The sequence below is a fragment of the Hypanus sabinus genome, chromosome 5 (assembly GCF_030144855.1).
Source record: "Hypanus sabinus isolate sHypSab1 chromosome 5, sHypSab1.hap1, whole genome shotgun sequence".
In the NCBI taxonomy this organism is placed as follows: Eukaryota; Metazoa; Chordata; class Chondrichthyes; order Myliobatiformes; family Dasyatidae; genus Hypanus; species Hypanus sabinus.
The window spans coordinates 15,538,529-15,555,487 of record NC_082710.1 but is presented as its reverse complement, the minus strand read 5'-3'; the positions used below and the strand labels follow the sequence as shown (position 1 = coordinate 15,555,487).

The window sequence follows — 16,959 nt, the reverse complement described above, 5'->3', positions numbered from 1 at the left end:
TGTAACATTAATTGCCAGAAGGTCTATATTACAAAACTGGAAAGAAGTAAATCCTCCTACTACATTTCAGTGGTTCTCCCAAACTATTTCTTATCTGAGTTTGGAAAAAATCAGAAGCACTATCTTTGATTCTTCAATTAAATTTGAAGAAACCTGGGGACCATTTATTCGACACTTTCATATGAATTAATTTGGCTTATTTCAGATCCTTTTCTCTACTTATACTTGTTCAGGTATGGAGTTCTGGAGTTCTTTTCTTGACACCTTTATATATTTATAAAGTGCTATTATTGCCCATGTTAGTTTTAGTTTAGTATTTTTTTTCAATATATATTTTTTCTCATATATAATTTCAATTTTTTTTTCTTCTTTTTTCGACGATTATTTTTGTTTTTTTTTCATATATATTTATATAGACTTGATTGATTTATGTACCTTTTGTTGATGGATGTTTTAATAGGATATTATTATCCTATTACTAATGTAATCTCAAGTTTATTGAATCTGTAATCTATTCATTATTTTGTGTTGTTTTTTTTTATATATGAAATTTAATAAAAAGATTGAAAAAGAAAAGAAAGAAAAGAAACAACATTTGGAGAGATTGCATTTATATTATCTAATTCCATTCTTGTTTGTTTCTTCAGTTTAACTATATACAAAATAATTTGACCGCATTGATAAGCTTTTAATGTATCCCAAATTACTAACTTAGAGATGTTTCCTATATTATTAAAGAGAAAAATACTCTTTTATCTGAGCTTCAATAAACTCAACAAATTCTGAACTTTGTAATAAATATTCTGGAAAATGCCAAAATGGTCTGGTAAAAACAACATCTTTCAGTTCAACTATTAAGCTTAAAGGAGCATGATCAGAGATAGCGATTGCATCATACTCACATTTCTGAACATTGAATAAAAGTCGAGGGTCAACTATAAAATAGTTTATTCTCAAATATTTATTATGAACATGTGAGAAAAAAGAGTATTCTCTATCACTAGGGTGCATATGCCTCCAGATCTCAATTAAACTGTAATCAATTAAAAAGGAATTAATAAGTGATGCAGAACGATTAGGGAGTTGATACCTGGATGATGACTTATCCATTAAAGGATTTAGACAAATATTAAAATCGTCACCCATTAATAACATATATTCATTTAAATCAGGTAATAGAGCAAAAAGAACTTTAAAAAATGAGGGATCATCAACATTTGGTCCATAAATATTAACCAAAATCATTTTCCTATTACAAATTATTCCTTTACCAATCAAAAATCTACCATTAATATCAGCTATAATATCCTCCTGATTAAAAGGAATATTGGTCTCAATAAAAATAAAGACATCTCTAGTTTTAATCTGGGAGTCTGCATGAAACTGAGGATCCTTCCAAAGTCTAAAAAATCGATTTTTATCACATAACCTGATATACATCTCTTGAGCAAAGATTATACCAGGCTGGAATTGGTGAATAACTTTAAATGTTTTCTTGCGCTTAATAGGATGATTCCAACTGCAAACATTCCAAGTTAAAACATTTAACTGTTTAGATATTATCATGGAACTTTGTATCTAAAAAGAGTAGTTAGATGCATGTCAGGATAGGGTAGTCGAAAATGGCGGAGATGAACAACAATAAAAATAATTGGCGTATGCTCCGGGATTCCATAATGGGGAAAAAAAGGAAAAAAATCCCACCCAAACTACAAAGCCCAGAAACAAGTTGATATCAATTAACACAAGCCCCAAGAAAAGCAGAGATGCAAATGCTAACTCCGCCTACCTAAGTAAAAAAAAAGAGAAAGAAAAAAAATCTGTCTCCCTCTACCGAACATAAAACTCATTATAGTCAACATACGTCTCAATATAATTAACTTGGAAGGAAAGTGTTTTTCTTGTAAAACAAAACAAACTTCAATTGAAAGTAACCTTCATAACATTAGATAAGGGAAGAAAAACACATCCAAAACAATTCTTGAAATATTTGCACAGAAGAAAAACAATCGTCATCTTTAAATTGTCTGGTCTATCGTTAAAACAGGATGAAATCCAAATAATTACTTTAAAAAATCTTTACAAAAGCATACAAAAAAACAACTCATTTAAATGCGCAGAAAAAAAATTGTAAATGGATCAAACTTATTACAATCTATCAGCTGTTCTTCCTCTATGTCTTCTGAAATTGAAGCCATCCAAACCAGTCTTTTTCAGACATAAAAATGTATTTTAAGGTAAAGACTTCTGTAACCATCAGATCTTCCAATCTCATCACTCTTTACACTGCGAGACAATCAAGCCATTATAAATCATTCAAGCTTCAAGTTTCAGACTCGTCATCGAATGCGTCAGATAAAGAGTTAATAAAACTGAATGCTTCGACTGGATCATCAAAAATATGAAATCCAGACTTTTTGACAAAAAGCCTTAATTTTGCTGGATACTGAAGCAGTGGAAAGAGCTTTTTTTTTTCATGTACTGATTTCATAACAGATGCAAATCCAGCAAGCTTCTTAACAATTTCGTGGAAAATCTTCAAAAAAATGAATGTCTGAATTCTGATACTGAAAAGGTCTTTTTTTTTCTCGCAATTGTAATAATATGGTCTTTGTCTCTGAAACGGAGAAAACGCCCAACAATATGTCTGTTTTTACCTTGATCCAAAAAATTTTAAGTGCCGATTCTGTGAGCCATTTCAATATCTGAAGGCTGTAAACAAACATCCTGAAATAAAGGCTGAAACATTTTTGCGAAATAATCCATTGTGTCGGCTGATACTGATTTCTCTTTTAATCCAACAATTCGAATATCATTCCGACGCGATCGAACTTCGAGATCAATGATCCGTTTTTGGGCTTTTTCCAAACGAGAAGAAAGGTCCGCAGCATTTCGACTAACTTCTTTAAGATCAAGGCTCACAAAGAGTCAACTTTTCCTTCTAATTTCTCTTTTAGTTGCGTTATCTCAACGCTGATATTGCTGATTTGAGATTCTAGTCTCTTTACCCGGGGTGGGGGGGGGGGGGTTCCTCTGAGAATTCGTCAGCTTTCTTGGGCTTTCCATTGCCCGGGTTGGGATTTCTTTTGGTGCTTCTGAGAGTAGACATAATTATAACTGCTATTCTACAGATCCGACTGAATAAAGTTGAAGTTTCATAGTTTAAGTGGGAAAAGGGAGAGATTAAAGACAGACAGGAAGCGACTGTGTCTTACATGTCCATAACCGGGAGGCGGAGTCATTTTTCACTTTCCAGTCCCATTTTTTCTAACTAGTTTTTTAAACCTTCAATGTCTGATGTAGTTTGTAAAGAGTGGAATAGATTGGGTATTAAATGTTTTCATGATTTATTTGTTGGGGTTAGTCTCTCTTTATTTGAACAACTGTCAGTTAAGTATTGTCTACCGAGAACTCACTTTTTTCGATATTTACAAATTAGAGGCTTTTTGCGTTCTCAAGTACATACATTTACTAAAAGTCCAGATAGAAGTTTACTTTATGTAATTTTTAATTTGAAACCCTTCTATAATACACCTATATCTAATATTTATGGTTTGTTGTTGGGAATGAGAAATATTCCTTTAGACAAAATTAAAAATTTTTGGGAACAAGATTTACAGATTTCAATTTCTGAGGACACTTGGAATGAAATTTTAATTTGGTTAATACCTCATCGTACTGTGCCCATCATTCCCCTCTACAATTTAAAGTGGTTCATAGAGTCCATATGTCTAAAGATAAGCTGTGTTGTTTTTATTCTGATATATCTCCCTATTGTGATAGATGTAATAATGGAGAAGCTTCACTAATCCATATGTTTTGGACTTGTCTGAGTCTTGAAAAATATTGGAAGTAAGTATTTCAAACTTTTTTGGTGCTTTTTAAAATAAATTTTAAACCTAATCCTTTGACTGCCTTATTTGGTATTGTTGGAGGAAATTATATTATTTTGGAGACACATGATTTACATATTTTGGCCTTTATTTCCCTTATAGCCAGGAGGGCATTGTTGCTTAGTGGAAGGATGCCACTCCACCTACTTATAGGTTACATGATGTTTTGTCTTGCTTAAATTTAGAGAAGATTCGCTGTTCAATTTCTGAACTGAGACAAGATTCGTTAACATTGTGGGGACCTTTTTTGAATTACTTTCAAAATCTTTGGTTTGCTATTAAGCACAGATATTGGCTAATAATTTGTATTAATATATGTTAAGGATATTTTCCTTTTTTTTACCCAAACAGCTTTTTTTTTCTGGTAGTGGGTTTAGAGTTATTGCATAATAAAATTATTTCTTTTCAATTTTATGTTTAAATTTAATCTATATGGATATTGGGTAATTACACTTTATCTGTGATTTCAATATATTGTAATCGATATATCTTACTGTACCCTGTATTCTTTTATGTAAGAATTTAATAAAAATATTGAAAAAGAAAGAAAGAAGCAATATTCATGAGAATGGCATAACCTTTTTACAAGGAAGAACACAATTAGAACCAAAAAAAAGGCCAATTTAATGCAGTTATCAAAGTGGTTTTGGTGTTGCTAAAATCTAGTGAGTAGCAGGTTGGTTCAAGAACCAAATGGTTGAAAGAGGTTGTTTTTCTTGAACCTGATGATGTGGGACTTAAGGCTTCAATAACTCCTGCCTGATGGTAGCTGCGAGAAGATGGCGTGGATCTTTCATAATGGGTGTTGTCTTGTGGACGCAGAAGTTCCTGTGATACTACCTTTGGTGGGGAGAGATGTATGGGCAGCTTCAACTACTCTGCAGCTTTTTACATTTTTGTGTATTCAAATTGATTCAGGTCATGATGCAGCCAGAGAGCATATTTTCAAATTTCAAAACAAATTTATTATCTAATTATGTAATATCACCATATACCATCTGGAGATTCATTTTCTTACAGACAGACAGACATACTTTATTGATCCCGAGGGAAATCTTGCAGGCATTCATACAAAAGAGACCAATGGCCTCAATTGTTGCTAGGAGCTGACTCTCATGCTGCACATTGCCTGTTACAGGGAGGAGGCACTGGAGGTGATGTGGGAGAGATCAGATGTGCAGCAGACTGGCTAGAATCTGTACTGGATTAGTGTCTGGCCACTGCAGGTTTGACTGTTCCAACAGTGCTTTTCTCCAGTGTTTGCTCCCTGGAAGACAAACTGGATTGTCTTCATCTGCAGCTGGCTCAGCATGAGATGAGAAACTGCTGTGTGCTCGTTCTTGCAGAAACATGTCTCCAGGACAACGTCCCTTGCCAGTCAGAAACTTGTGCTAATAATATGTTGTAACTGTACGTGCTATCGTGTCTCTACGTACTGTTGTAACTATATGTGCTGTCTCCTGTTTGTGTCTGTATGTACTGTGTTTTGCACCTTGGGCCTGGAGGAACGTTGTTTCATTTAGCTGTACACGTGCTTGAAAAACAGTACATCTGTAAAAGTCCATTAGTGTATTTGGTGATAGACAGAGTTTATTCACCACACTGTATTGATTCTGTTTCATTTCTTTGTTTGACAGAAGACAAAACTCTGTCCTGTAGCCATCTACATGAGATCCTTGCAGTGATGGGGGCCACAGCAAAGTATGCTGTCAAAGCCTAATTAATACCCGTACAATGTAATACAGTGATTCTGTGGTGGAGAAGCAAGCAGAACCATCCCACTGTTTCAAGACCAGGTGAGTATGAGTGGTGGGATTCATGAGTAGCAACTTGGAACTGTGAGTGGATCCATTACCTTGTATATTGGTCTCACTCACACATAATCCCAAACACAGTATAGATTTGTTTAACTCCACAATCTCCTGTCAATCCATAGCCAGAGCCACAGCACTACACACTGTCCTCACTCACCTGGAGAAGAGGTTTGCATACATTAGAACATTGTTTCTGGAATACAGTTCAGCATTTAACCACCACAATTCCCTCCAGATTTGACAAGAAGCTCAGAGACCTCAGCCTGCACCCCACCTCGTGCAGCTGGACCCTAGACTTCCTACTGGATTGCCGATAGGTGGTAAGGATGGGCTCTTCACCACTGCCCCTCAACTCAGCTGCTTCCCAGGGTTATGTTCTGAGTCCCCTTCTGTACTCCCCTTACACCCACAACTGTATTGCTACACACTCTGCTGCTCAAATTCACAGGTAACAAGACTTTGATTGGCCTTATTTCTAGTGGTGATGAGACAGCACACAGAGGCGAGAGTGGTGCCAGGATAACAACCTCTGCCTCAAAGTTCAGAAACCAGAAGAGCTGATTGTGGATTACAGAAGGAATGGAGACAGGCTCGGTCAATCAATGTCAATGGGTCTGCAATTGAGAGGGTGAGTAGTTTTGAATTCCTTGGTATACACATCACTGAAGATCTCATCTGGACTGTAAACACCAGTTTGTGGCAACAAAAAGTACAACAGTGTGTCTTCCACATCAGGTGACTGAAAAAGTCCAAGCAGGGGCCCCCAAATCCTCAAGACCTTCTACAGGGGCACCATTGATAATGGTTCAGACAGTCTAGCGGATCTGTGGATGTGAACTTCCCTCCACTGAGGACATTTACAGCAGCAGGTGCATAAAGAAGGCCTGGAAGATCGTTGGGGACACCAGTCACCCCAACCACAAAATGTTACGGCTGCTGCTGTCTGCAAACGCTACCGCAGCATTAAAGCCAGGGCCAACAGGCTACAGGACAGCTTCTTTCTACAATCCATTAGACTTTTAAATTCACATGTCTCTACATTGCAAGAGTCATAATGTAAAGATTTTTACTCCCTCACATTGTGGGATGGATGTAAAATTTTAATAAACTCAAAATTCTAGAATTCAACCTCCAACATATATTAATGTTATTTCATTACTAATTTCTAAATAGTGTATACATTGTTCAAAGATGATCATTATTTGTCACGCGTACATCAAAACATAAAGTGCAATGTGTCATGTGCATTAGTGACTACAGTCTGAATATGTGTTGGGGGAAGCCCGCAACTGTCCCCATGATTGTGGCACCAACATAGCAGCATGTCCACAGCTTACAAACCTGAACCTGTATGTCTTTGGAATGTGGGAGGATGCTGGAGCACCCAGAGGAAACTTGTGGTCATGGGGAGAACGTACAAACTCCTTACACTCAGTGGCGGGAATTGAACTCCAATCACTGATTGTTGGCACTGCAAAGCATTGCATGAATGGATATGCTACTGGGATTTCCCATAAACAACACAGAAGAGAAGTTCAGTCTGTTTATAGGTAAACTTTACATTAAAAATTATGGAATTGAAATGTCCAAATGCACCTGTTTCCAGTGTTATATGCTTTGCTGGTATTATTTTAATCAAGTCCTCCCATTTTCTTTAAGTAATTTATTGAAAGTAATATTCCAGCCATTATTTGTCACCAAACTAACTTTGCATTCCTTAATTCATATGAAGAATGAAATAAGTATCTAAGGTTAATAAGTACATTAACACTATAAATAGCTGCATTTTGGTTTTAAAACATGTTCCTACAACAATAAAATAAAATGTAAGAGTTTATAACTATTTTCCATAGTCCCAGTGAAGGGTCTGGGCCTGAAACAGCCAGTGTTTTCTCTTTTCCATTGATGCTGCCTGGCCTGCTGTGTTCCTCTAGAATTTTGTGTTTTTTAATTTGATTTCCAGCATCTGCAGATTTTCTCTCATTTTCCATGGCTGTCCATTTAATGATTTCAATCAAATCAAACCTAGTTTCATTATCTCTCAATCCATACATGGATAGAGTCAAATAAGACAATGTTCCTCTGGAGCCAAGGTGCATAACATACATTCAAAGTAGCAAAAAGTAAAAAAAACATATCATTATGCAAAAAACATATGCATATTCCAGGACCCTGAGTGACTTGCAAATTGATGGTGTGGCTCCCAAAATTCCAGCCTGTGATTCCACCAGTCGACCACTTGAGGCCAGCCCCAACCAAGCATGTATGCTATGCTATGTCACCTCCATCGTCTGCTCACCTGGAGTGCAGCAGCTGGCAAGCCCGCAGCTTGAGGCCAAGTCCTCAAATCATTTGTTAATTTATTTCAGATTATATATTCAACAAATTATTTATTTTTCCACTAAATGCACCAGTATTTCTGTTTTATACATTGCTTGCAGTTCAGTAATGAGCACACAAGTCCAAAATTATTAAAATTTATTAATTTGATTCACAAAAGAGAGGATAGTAATTTATATATAGTTTTCAATTTGCATTAGACCTTATTTCCAAGTTGCTATTGTGCAATGAGGCAAGCTTAAAATAATAGAGATCAAACAACTTAAATAGATATATAATTTGTAGTTATTTCAAAAATTAAAGGATTGATATTTGTATAATTTACATTTTATTAAATTCCAAAAATAATCTGTGGGCTTTCAAATTGTAGCACTTTAAACCTGAAATAATAAGCTCTGATAAACTAGAAATATAAATTATAAAGTACCACTTTACACCTGAGAGATGAGCACTGTCAATGCAATAACTACATTTTGGGGAGATGCTAATTAAATTTGTTTAAAGTAAATTAGGTGGCTATGGCTTCCATTTAACTCTTGTACATGTAGGTTAAAACTTAACTACTCTTCCTGTTTGGTCACCAAAGAAAAAGTACTCACATAATTACAAAAATGAATGGTGATGGTCAACACACAAATTAATTGAGCTAGTTGTTATTTAGTAAGTTAATTATTTGTAATCATTTAAACAATCCTGCACCGTTTTTCAATTATTTATTGAACATGTGATTCTAGGCATGACCTGCACTTAACCTGACTACCTGATTAATATAGTGAGCATTTCCTAATTCATATAGAGAATGAATTAAATACCTGAGGTTAATAAATATATTGACATTTGATATTGCTGCATTATTTTGCATACTCTCTTAAATCAGCCTGTTATTTTTAAATCTGCATTTCTTTTGACACAGGATTTCATCTGTTAAATTATTTATGATGACACATACTGATTTACAAGAATATCTACTTGAATAATGTTACATTCTGATTGGTCTGGTGCAATTCACAAACTTTAATTGTAATTGAAACACATCTGTCAATTACATACTGTCCATGCTGTCAGTGATATGTCTCACTAATTCCGTTGTGTAATTCTGATATGACTATAAAGCTCATGTTATCAGAGAATCTCAGATAAAGAGATTGGTAAATAGATTTGCATTTTTTTCTTTATATGAAGTTGAATATTTTGTTAATAAAAATGTATATTCAGTAGCAACTAGTCGGGCAAGTGTTGAAAAACAACTGAAAGCACAGAAAAGCTAGGGAAATGATTTATGATGATCAGTGAAATTCTTAACTTATGGCATCCCATAAAATGACCTTTTCAATGTAAAACATTTTGGGGCGATAACAATCACTGACTTCTGTCTGTCAAATCAGTAGTCCTGATACAGATACAGTAACTGAAAATGTATGGATTCACAGAGCTGATATATATTGTACACAGAGTACACCACACACTACAGAGTGATTACGCTTTACAAAGGAGTCTCTCTCCATTCTACAGTAGGTGTCACAAAACAATGTCCTATTATGAGAAAACCGAACTGGAAAAAAAGAAGCCTTCACTGAAAAGCAAAATGTAAAATAATGCTGAAATAACTAAGCTGAATGTTCTCCCTTTAACTTCTGGTGAATACATTACTCGACTTTTCCACTCAAACCAAATGGCTAAAGTGAGTAACTCAAAAGATAATGTTTTGCTTATTAAAATGTTTTGTAAAATACATTCACCCATTACCGCAGAGCCACATGATTTGTCTCCAGCTCCTCACAATTACAAATCATGTTCAACGACTGATCAATCTGTAATTCACCCTGTACTGACATCAACTCTCTCCAATACTACAAACTGACTTTACAAATGACAGTTGATTTCACCTTGCTTTACGCAATAGCAATTTGCCATTGCTTTGCACTCAAGTCTATTAATTTACTGAAATTCAATGTACTGACAACAGAAAAAAATTCTATTGCTTTTCCAGACTTTTCAAGTTTGCCTCCATCCATTGAATGTTCAACTGAATTCTATCCAGTGCCTTTTGGATGAACTCTGATTGTGAACTTTTGTCTGTCAGTGAATCAAAGAATGCTTGGACCTGTAATTAAAAACAAACAAGGTTAGTTAAATGCATGTACCTTGCATGTTATTCCATATCTGTAGTCTCTAACTTCCAACATTTTACATAATTCTTTATTCATTATAATTGTATGTTTGTTACATGTTGCACCCTAATCAACACACCGCAGCAAATTCCTAATAGATGTAATGTACAGTTAATTCCAGTTAATTGGGAGCATCCTATCTAATAAATTTTGGCCCAATTAAGTACCTGCTCCAATTAGCTGAAGCTTCAGGTTAATAGTTACAATTGTTTAAAAAAACAAACTACCATTTAACTGAGTAACAAATTACATATGAAATACAGAACGAATTAGAACACTACCAATATTGCTACAGTACTACAAAACTACAACAATTTCTATTAGCTATCGACAAAGGAAGTTATCCAGTTTATATTACCATATTTTTTTGATTGACTGTAAATGAACAAAATCAGTGCAGTCACCTAGTGCAGATAATGGGCTGCCTTCATTGCCTTCCTGCGTGAAGTAGTGTCATAATTCAACAATAAATTTCCTCTCAAAATTATAAAAAATTGCTGCTTTTTGAATCAGAATCTGTCAGCCAAAATGGATAACATGAGCACATGCATTTGATGCTATTTAAAAAAACATTTGCTCTGGGCATGGTGAAGTGTGTAATAGCCACAGAAGGACATGTGACTGACACTAGTAGAAACTATTTTGCAAAGGTCTTCTGTCCCAATTAATCGGCATAGTGTCTCAAATAAATGAAGGAAATCAAAGTTCAAAGTAAATCTTATTATCAGAGTACCTGTACATACGTATCACCACATACAACCCTGAGATTCATTTTCCTGAGGGCATGCTCAGCAAGTCAATAGAATAGTAACTGTAACAGGATCAATGAAAGATCAAGCAGAGTTGAGAAGACAAAAAACTGTGAAAATGCAAATATAAATAAATAATGAGAACATGAAATAACACGATGAAGAGTCCTTAAAATGAGATCATTGTTTAGGGAGCAACTCAATGGATGGGCAAGTGGCTGCACCTATCCCCTTTTGTTCAAGAGCCTGATGGTTGAAGAGTAATAACTGTTCTAGAAACTTGGTGGTGTGAATCCTGAAGCTTTTGTACCTTTAACCTGATGATAACACTGAGAAAAGAGCATAGCCTGGGTAGTGAGGTTCTCTGATAATGGATACTACTTTCTTACGACTTTGTTTCATGTAGATTTGCTTCATGGCTTAGAGGGCTTTACCCGTGAGGTAATGAGCCAAATCCATTCCCTTTTGTAGGATATTTGGTTCGAAGACATTAGTGTTTCCATAGCAGGCCATGATGCAGTCGGTCAATAAACATAGAAATCTACAGCACATTACAGGCTCTTCGGCCCACAATGTTGTGCTGACCATGTAACCCACTCTAGAAACTGCCTAGAATTTCCCTAGCGCATAGCCCTCAATTTTTCTAAGCTCCATGTACCTATCTAAAAGGCTCTTAAAAGACCCGATTGTATCCGCTTCCACCACCATCACCGGCAATGCATTCCATGCACCCACCACCCACACAGTTATTACTTTTCAAACATAAGGCTCCTAAACATCATGGATAATTTCACTCAACTCAACAATGAACTGATTCCACAACCTATGGAGTCACTTTCAAGGACTCTGCAATCAAGTTCTCAGTATTATTTATTTACTTATCTTTTTACTTGCAGGTTTGTTTTTTTTTTGCACATTGGTTGTTTGTCAGTCTTTGCGTGTAGGTTTTCCATTGACTCTATTGTACTGCACTGTTCTACTGTGAAAGCCTGCAAGGAAATGAATCTCAATATTGTACATGGGTGACATATACAGTGGCATGCAAAAGTTTGGGCACCCCTGGTCAAAATTTTTGTTACTGTGAATAGTTAAGTGAGTAGAAGCTGAACTGATCCCCAAAAGTCAAAGTTAAAGATGAAACATTCTTTTCAACATTTTAAGCAAGATTAGTGTATTATTTTTTGTTTTGTAGGATTTTGGAGTGTAAAAAAAAAGGAAAGGAGTACCATGCAAAAGTTTGGGCACCCCAAGAGATTTGAGCTCTCAGATAACTTTTACCAAGTTCTCAGACCTCAATTAGCTTGTTAGGGCTATGGCTTGTTCACAGTCATTGTTAGGAAAGGCCAGGTGATGCAAATTTCAAAGCTTTATAAATACCCTGACTCCTCAAACCTTGTCCCAACAATCAGCAGCCATGGGCTCCTCTAAGCAGCTGCCTAGCACTCTGAAAATTAAAATAAATGATGCCCACAAAGCAGCAGAATGTGGCGTATGGTTAAGGTGTTGGACTAGCGATCTGAAGGTCGTGAGTACAATCCTCAGCCGACATAGTGTTTTGCGTCCTTGAGCAAGGCACAAACACACACTGCTCCAGTGTGCCCAGCTGAAAATGGACACCAGCAAAATGCTGGGGGTTAACCTTGCGATAGATTGGCGTCCTATCTGGCGGGGGGGGGGGAGGGGGCAGAGTCTTGTACTCACAGTTGCTTCACAGCACGGAAACCGACATAAGCACCAGCCTGATGAGCCTATAAGGCTTGGGACAGACTTTAACAGGAGAAGGCTATAAGAAGATAGCAAAGCGTTTTCAGGTAGCCATTTCCTCAGTTTGTAATGTAATTAAGAAATGGCAGTTAACAGGAATGATGGAGGTCAAGTTGAGGTCTGGAAGACCAAGAAAACTTTCTGAGAGAACTGATTGTAGGATTGCTAGAAAGGCATATCAAAACCCCCGTTGACTGCAAAAGACCTTCAGGAAGATTTAGCAGACTCTTGAGTGGTGGTGCACTGTTCTACTGTGCAGCAACACCTACACAAATATGACCTTCATGGAAGAGTCATCAGAAGGAAACCTTTCCTGCATCCTCATCACAAAATTCAGCATCAGAGGTTTGCAAAGGAACATCTAAACAAGGCCGATGCATTTTGGAAACAAGTCCCGTGGACTGATGAAGTTAAAATAGAACTTCTTGGCCGCAATGAGCAAAGGTACGTTTGGAGAAGAAAGGGTGCAGAATTTCATGAAAAGAACACCTCTCCAACTATTAAGCACAAGGGTGGATCGGTCATGCTTTGGACTTGTGTTGCAGCCAGTGGCACGGGGAACATTTCACTGGTAGAGGGAAGAATGAATTCAATTAAATACCGGCAAATCCTGGAAGCAAACATCACACCGTCTGTAAAGAAGCTGAAGGTGAAAAGAGGATGGCTTCTACAACAGGATAATAATCCTAAACACACCTCAAAATCCACAATGGACTACCTCAAGAGGTGCAAGCTGAAGGTTTTGCCATGGCCCTCACAATCCCCCAACCTAAACATTGTCGAAAATCTGTGGATAGACCTCAAAAGAGCAGTGTATACACGACGGCCCAAGAATCTCACAGAACTAGAAGACTTTTGCAAGGAAGAATGGGCAAAAATCCCCCAAACAAGAATTGCAAGACTCTTAGCTGGCTACCGAAAGTGTTTACAAGCTGTGATACTTGCCAAAGGGGGTGTTACTAAGTACTGATCATGCAGGGTGCCCAAACTTTTGCTTCGGGCCCTTTTCCTTTTTTGTTATTTTGAAACTGTAAAAGATGGAAATAAAAAAGTAATCTTGCTTAAAATATTAAAGAAATGTGTTGTAGCGATGTGCTACACACAGCGCTGAAATAACGACATGCATCGTTAAGTCGTTTCAAGACTAGTTTATTCAAACTTCGCGGTGCTGGTATTTAAATCCCTAGCGCCTGCCCTCTCCAGGCGGAAATGACATTGGAGGTGCATTACCAAAGTCTCCCCCCGCATGCTGGCTATTTGTGAGCTGGTTCGCCTGCGCACAAGGTGGGTCGCCACATAACCCCCCCCCAGAACCGGCAATACACCCCCCAATGTCCACAGTCCGGATGAGCCTCTGTTTGGGAGGTCTGCCTCTGCACCGTGGTGCCTGAACCTCGACTGGCTGCGCCAGGTCCACATGGGCTGGTTTGAGCCGGTCCACCGTGAAAACCTCCTCTCTCCCCCCAATGTCCAGAACGTACGTGGACCCATTGTTGTTGATCACCCTGAACGGCCCCTCGTACGGCTGCTGTAGCGGCGCCCGGTGTTCGTCCCTTCATACAAACACAAACTTACAGTTCTGCAGTTCTTTTGGTACATGGGTCGGGGTCAGTCCGTGCTGTGAAGTCGGTATGGGGGCCAGGTTGCTGAGCCTTTCACGTAGTCTGTCCAGGACTGCTGCGGGTTCTTCCTCTTGCCCCCTTGGGGCTGGTATGAACTCTCCTGGGACGGCCAGGGGTGTGCTGTACACCAACTCGGCCAACAAGGCGTGCAGGTCCTCTTTCGGCGCTGTACGAATTCGAAGCAGGACCCAGGGAAGCTCGTCCACCCATTTAGGTCCTCTCAGGCGGACCATGAAAGCTGACTTCAAGTGACGATGGAACGTTCCACCAGTCCGTTCGACTGAGGGTGATAGGCAGTAGTGTGGTGTAGCTGTGTTCCCAACAGGCTGGCCACAGCCGACCACAGGCTGGAGATGAACTGGGCGCCTCTGTCAGAGGTAATGTGGGCCGGTACCCCAAAACGTGCTACCCAGGTTGCGATCAGTGCTCAGGCACAGGAATCGGCAGATGTGTCAGTGAGCGGGACCGCCTCTGGCCATCTCGTGAACCAGTCTACCACCGTTAGGAGGTACCATGCTCCTCAGGACACTGATAGGGGGCCCACAATATCCACATGAATGTGGTCGAACCTCCGGTGGGTGGGTTCGAACTGCTGCGGCGGGGCTTTAGTGTGCTGTTTGGCACTGCGCGCACGTTCTGGCCCATTCACCGACCTGCTTGCGAAGTCTGTGCCACGCGAACTTGCTGGAGACCAGCCGGACGGTTGTCCTGATAGATGGGTGTGCCAAACCGTGTATGGAGTTGAAAACCGGCCGCCTCCAGGCTGCCGGGACGATGGGGCGAGGTTGGCCAGTAGCCACGTCGCACAGGAGGGTCCTATCACCTGGGCCTACGAGAAAGTCCTGCAGCTGCAAACCCGAGACTGCGGTCCTGTAGCTGGGCATCTCGTTGTCTGCCTGCTGCACCTCCACCAGTGCTGCATAGTACACCCCCAGGGACAGGGCTTGGACAGCTGGTCTGGAGAGTGCATCCGCCACAACGTTGTCCTTCCCCGAGACATGCTGGATGTCCGTCGTGTACTCGGGGATGTAGGACAGATGTCGCTGCTGGCAAGCCGACCAGGGATCAGACACCTTCGTGAACGAGAAGGTCAACGGTTTGTGGTCCATGAACGCGGCGAACAGCCTGCCTTCTAAGAAGTACCTGAAGTGCCGGATTGCCAGATACAGTGCCAACAGCTCCCGGTCGAAAGCAGTGTACTTGAGTACAGGGGTTGCCAGTGCCTCTCAATGAGCTGCTCCAGCACCCCACCGACTGCTGTGTCGGATGCGTCCACCATGAGGGCGGTCCATTCTGGGGTGCACTAGCATCACGGCATCTGCCAAGGCTTCCTTGGCTTTAACGAAAGTGGCCGTGGCCTCCTCGTCCCAAGTAATGTCCTTGCCTTTGCCCGACATCAAGGTGTACAAAGGGTGCATGAAACGGGCTGCTGAGGGGAGGAAATGGTGGTAGAAGTTCACCATACTAACGAACTCCTGCAGGTCTTTGACCGTGTTGGGCCGGGCAAAATGGCGGATCGCGTCAACTTTGGCAGGCAGAGGTGTTGCCCCGTCTTTGGTAATCCTGTGGCCCAGGAAGTCAATGGTATTGAGACCGAACTGGCATTTGGCCGGGTTGATCGTGAGGCTGAAATCACTCAGGCGGGAGTAGAGCTGAGTGGGACAGATGCTCCTGACGACTACTGCTGGCTATGAGGATGTCGTCCAAATAGATGAACGCAAAGTCCAGGTCGCATCCCACCGCATCCATTAGCCGCTGGAACGTCTGTGCGGCATTCTTCAGGCCGAACGGCATTCGGAGGAACTCGAACAGGTCGAACGGGGTGATGAGTGCTGTTTTGGGGATGTCTTCAGGGTGCACCGGGATTTGATGGTATCCCCGGATGAGGTCTACTTTGGAAAAGATTCTTGCCCCGTGCAGGTTTGCTGCAAAGTCCTGTATGTGCGGCATGGGGTAGCGGTCTGGAGTGGTAGCCTCGTTCAGTCTGCAGTAGTCGCCGCATAGTCTCCAACCCCCAGCTGCTTTGGGCACCATGTGCAGGGGGGAGGCCCATGGGCTGTCAGACCACCGTACGATCCCCAATTCCTCCATCCTCTTGAACTCCTCCTTTGCTAGGCGGAGCTTTTCTGGGGGGAGACTTTGTGCGCGGGTGTGGAGGGGTGGTCCCTGGGTTGGAATCTGGTGTTGTACCCCGTGACTGGGCATGGCTGCTGTGAACTGCGGTGCCAGAATCGATGGGAAGCCCGCCAGGAGTCTGGTGAATTCGTTGTCCGACAGTGTGATGGAGTCCAGGTGTGGGGCCGGCAACTTGGCTTCACCCAGGGAGAACGTCTGGAAAGTCTTGGCATGTACCAGTCTTTTCCCTTGCAAGTCGACCAGCCGGCTGTGAGCTCGCAAGAAGTCCACCCCCAGGAGTGGTTGGGCCACGGCGGCCAGTGTGAAGTCCCACGTGAACCAGCTGAACTGCCGAACTGCAGCTGCACTGTGCGGGTGCCGTAGGTCCGTATCGTGCTGCCGTTTGCAGCCCTCAGGGTGGGTCCTGGCTTCCTGCTGTGGGTGTCGTACCCCGTCGGGGGCAAAACGCTGATCTCCGCTCCAGTGTTGAC

At 40.4% G+C, this 16,959-nt stretch overlaps 1 protein-coding gene across 3 annotated transcripts in view; it reads right to left on the bottom strand.

Annotated features, from left to right (window-relative positions):
* Positions 1-7,413: 7,413 nt before the first annotated feature.
* Positions 7,414-16,959, bottom strand: part of LOC132393953 (leucyl-cystinyl aminopeptidase-like) — a 123,510-nt gene continuing 113,964 nt past the window's right edge. For all 3 annotated transcript variants that reach the window (XM_059969445.1, XM_059969446.1, XM_059969444.1), the window contains one exon: positions 7,414-10,151. In XM_059969445.1, coding sequence (XP_059825428.1) covers positions 10,023-10,151 — 129 coding nt within the window. In that variant the 3' untranslated portion in view covers positions 7,414-10,022. The remainder of the gene's footprint in view (positions 10,152-16,959) is intronic.